The sequence below is a fragment of the Perkinsus marinus genome (assembly GCF_000006405.1).
Source record: "Perkinsus marinus ATCC 50983 genomic scaffold scf_1104296956526, whole genome shotgun sequence".
NCBI classification, from domain to species: Eukaryota; Perkinsozoa; order Perkinsida; family Perkinsidae; genus Perkinsus; species Perkinsus marinus.
The window spans coordinates 3568-6434 of NW_003207451.1; the positions used below are offsets into that span (position 1 = coordinate 3568).

General features: G+C 47.0%; 1 protein-coding gene across 1 annotated transcript in view; it reads left to right on the plus strand.

The window, feature by feature from the left end:
* The window catches only part of Pmar_PMAR019370 (hypothetical protein), a gene marked incomplete at both ends in the record, with an annotated part of 3925 nt that extends 2592 nt beyond the window's left edge, over positions 1-1333 (plus strand). The window contains 5 exons of the mRNA XM_002775143.1: positions 378-503; positions 766-896; positions 946-1076; positions 1121-1204; positions 1250-1333. Of these exons, the coding sequence (XP_002775189.1) occupies positions 378-503; positions 766-896; positions 946-1076; positions 1121-1204; positions 1250-1333 (556 nt within the window). The remainder of the gene's footprint in view (positions 1-377; positions 504-765; positions 897-945; positions 1077-1120; positions 1205-1249) is intronic.
* Positions 1334-2867: the final 1534 nt, after the last annotated feature.

Sequence of the window (2867 nt, forward strand, 5' to 3'; positions counted from 1 at the left end):
CGAGTTCGAGATCCTTTTACTACAGCTTCTACGGGTAGGTTGAGGAGATCGGGCTTTTTGAGAAAACGTATAATGTCTTGAATCGGGGCTTTCACTGCTGCGGTCCAAGTGAATGAATCGTTATCTGTTTTTGATCCACTTATGTAAGTATAAACGTTTGTTGTTTCTATGGTCAGCTACACTACACTAGAGTTGTGAGATAGAGAGATGAATTATGCCTAGGAGAATATTCGAAGACTACGAAAGACAATTCCGGCGGAGTATTATTAATAGTTATATTATATTCAATTAACGGCGGAATAAGACTTATCCGTTTTGTAACGCTATCTAGTTGATCTTGGAACTCTCGAAATCGATTTACTCGTGTTGTTGTTCAGGTGGCGGCCATTCGCCCTAGTAGGTTGGACGAATGGTGGCGTAGTTTGGATCGCCATAAAAAGGGTGAAGTTGGTTTTGTTGAGTTCCTCCGATATTATTGGACTCGCCTTCGTGGGGTCTAACATGTGAATGCTGCTTATTGTTGTCCTTCACCATTGTCTGTTGCGTTCATTGAAGGCTTATAATGGGGAGTTTGCGGTACATGTCGTTACTTGGGTGAACTGTTGTGACCGCCGATGCATAACTAATATCGCACTGCTGCTGATACATGCGTGTGATAGAGTAACTCGGGTTCTTTAGCGGAACGGTTAGTATATTAAACTACCTTGGCAATGGTCCCGGGTTCAAACCTGGGTAATGGTATAATGCATCATATTATCGCGTTAGGGCCAAGTTGTTTGCGAGCATGGTAGCCCCTTCACAGCCACCACCAGAGGTCCTTAGCGTGAAGCCCGTCGTCCCTCCACACGTATTAGAATCATTACTCAGCTACAAAAGCAAGGCCCTGATCAGCCGGGGTGAGTAGTAGTCGATACACCTTCGGCCACCTTTGGATCCTCCCTGCAGTGCCCTTGTCCAAGGAGGCCCTAAGGAGGATATCTTTCGAGGCTGAGGCCTTGTCGGCTAAGCTGGCCAGTGAGGCTTTGGCCAGCAGTAGAAAACGAAGGGAGGCAACTATAGCTGATCACGACAGCGAGGTCAGGTCTTCTTGATGTCCATTGTCACTATGCTTCTGGTTTAGATGGTATCAGAGGTGGATGCCGCTGAGGAGGACGATTTAATGCGAGCTCTGGCAGGAGGAGAGAAGGAGGCTCTCTCTGGAGAGGTAGGAGTCTCACAGTCATCGTTTGGTTCCTAGGTTGGATCTTAGCAACGGGTGACCCTCGAGGACGTCATTGTTGCAGCCAAGGCCCTGGGGTTGGCCTTACCGTTGCGGGATCGTGCTGGATCCTGAGCCGATCTTGATGGGACTGTTCTCTCAGACTGTTATCATTCACTATTACTATTGTGACAATTCATTGAAAATTTCAAACCCTCCATGCCTTGAGCTCTCTGTTCAGGCCAGTTGCCTCCTTCACCCGTCGTTGTCAGTCTCCTGTTGGGACGTCACCCCACAGTTCGCATGGCTCTACCACAATGTAAAGTAAATGCCATACGCGAGGGCCTCCTATGCAAGGTAGCAAACCATCCTCGAGTGTCGAGAGAAGCCGTCACAGTGTCAAGCTTGTGGGCGAGAAGTGAAGGCAATGCTAATGATTAAAGTTGATGAGGAGCACGTTGGTAAATTGGAACTGTCGGAGTTGCAGAACGAGGCCGCCTTCGTTGATGGAGGCGTAGACTGGTGAACACGAAGCGCCTCCCCGCCGCTACTGTAGGTTTCGTATTGCACAATTTACGTACGATGCGTTTGCCAGTTGGGGGTTTCCTGATGGGACTTGACAACACAGGCAAAGCACGAGAGGTATGACACGAAAGCCGAGATCGGGTAAAACGCCGGTTATATACACGAAGTGACTACATAACTCGAAAAGGGTGCGTTTCCATACCGTTATATTCCCTGAGAAAGGTGAACATACTTTTGTCATGATTTGATCGGTTTCACTGGTTGTTATAGTATGACTTGGAGATAGCTTTAGATTCATATCTGATACCATAACTTCGGTAATTTATAGGATATCACTCGAGAGACTACCCAATTCAACTCCAATAGGACCGAGCCGTTTTGAATCTCAACTCATCTGTTATCGACTGACACAATTGTGGCGACGACTCGACAAAGACGGTTCAACGAACTATGCTAGCGAAGTTCGCTGAGCGAAATCATCAGACTATTGATGATGACTGGATGATTCAGACTCATTAGAGGACGACTATTATCAAAAGTCTGACACTTCAAGAGCTCCCTGTCACTCTATCGAGAAATGAAATCTCAAATGCAGCAATTACCACCAAGTACGATGCGAAAAAGTGGAGCATATTAAAAGCTAGTGATCGCATAGACAAATGCACTTTTTTGCGGGAACTGAAAGTACCACGCACTGGCACCACCAATCACAGCCACCAGGACAATCAGTGGTCTGACACGGTATCGGGTAATCCTTGACACGACGTAGAACAGGAGGTTGGTCAGCGTTGGTTAGTAGAGACCACCAGATGAGAGTAATCAGCAGAGTATATCCTCGAGCCATATAGGTGTCACAGAAAGTGGATAACTAGTTGACAAATAAGGCTCAACAAAGTCCCGCAGTGGTACATCAACAACTAGCCTCATCAACCGATGTGAATCCAACTTGAAATTCAATTCATCTATCGACCATCTCACAGTAGAACGAAAGGCGAAAGCTCAGCTCACGAAGCTGAGCAACGATGTGCCGAATATCTGTTTTGGGGTGATACTCAATTGAACGCTCGTAACCGAAGGAGGCGAAGATCCTCTGCTGACGTTGAACGGTCTTCGCCTGATCTATGACGTAATCGATCGTGGCGCT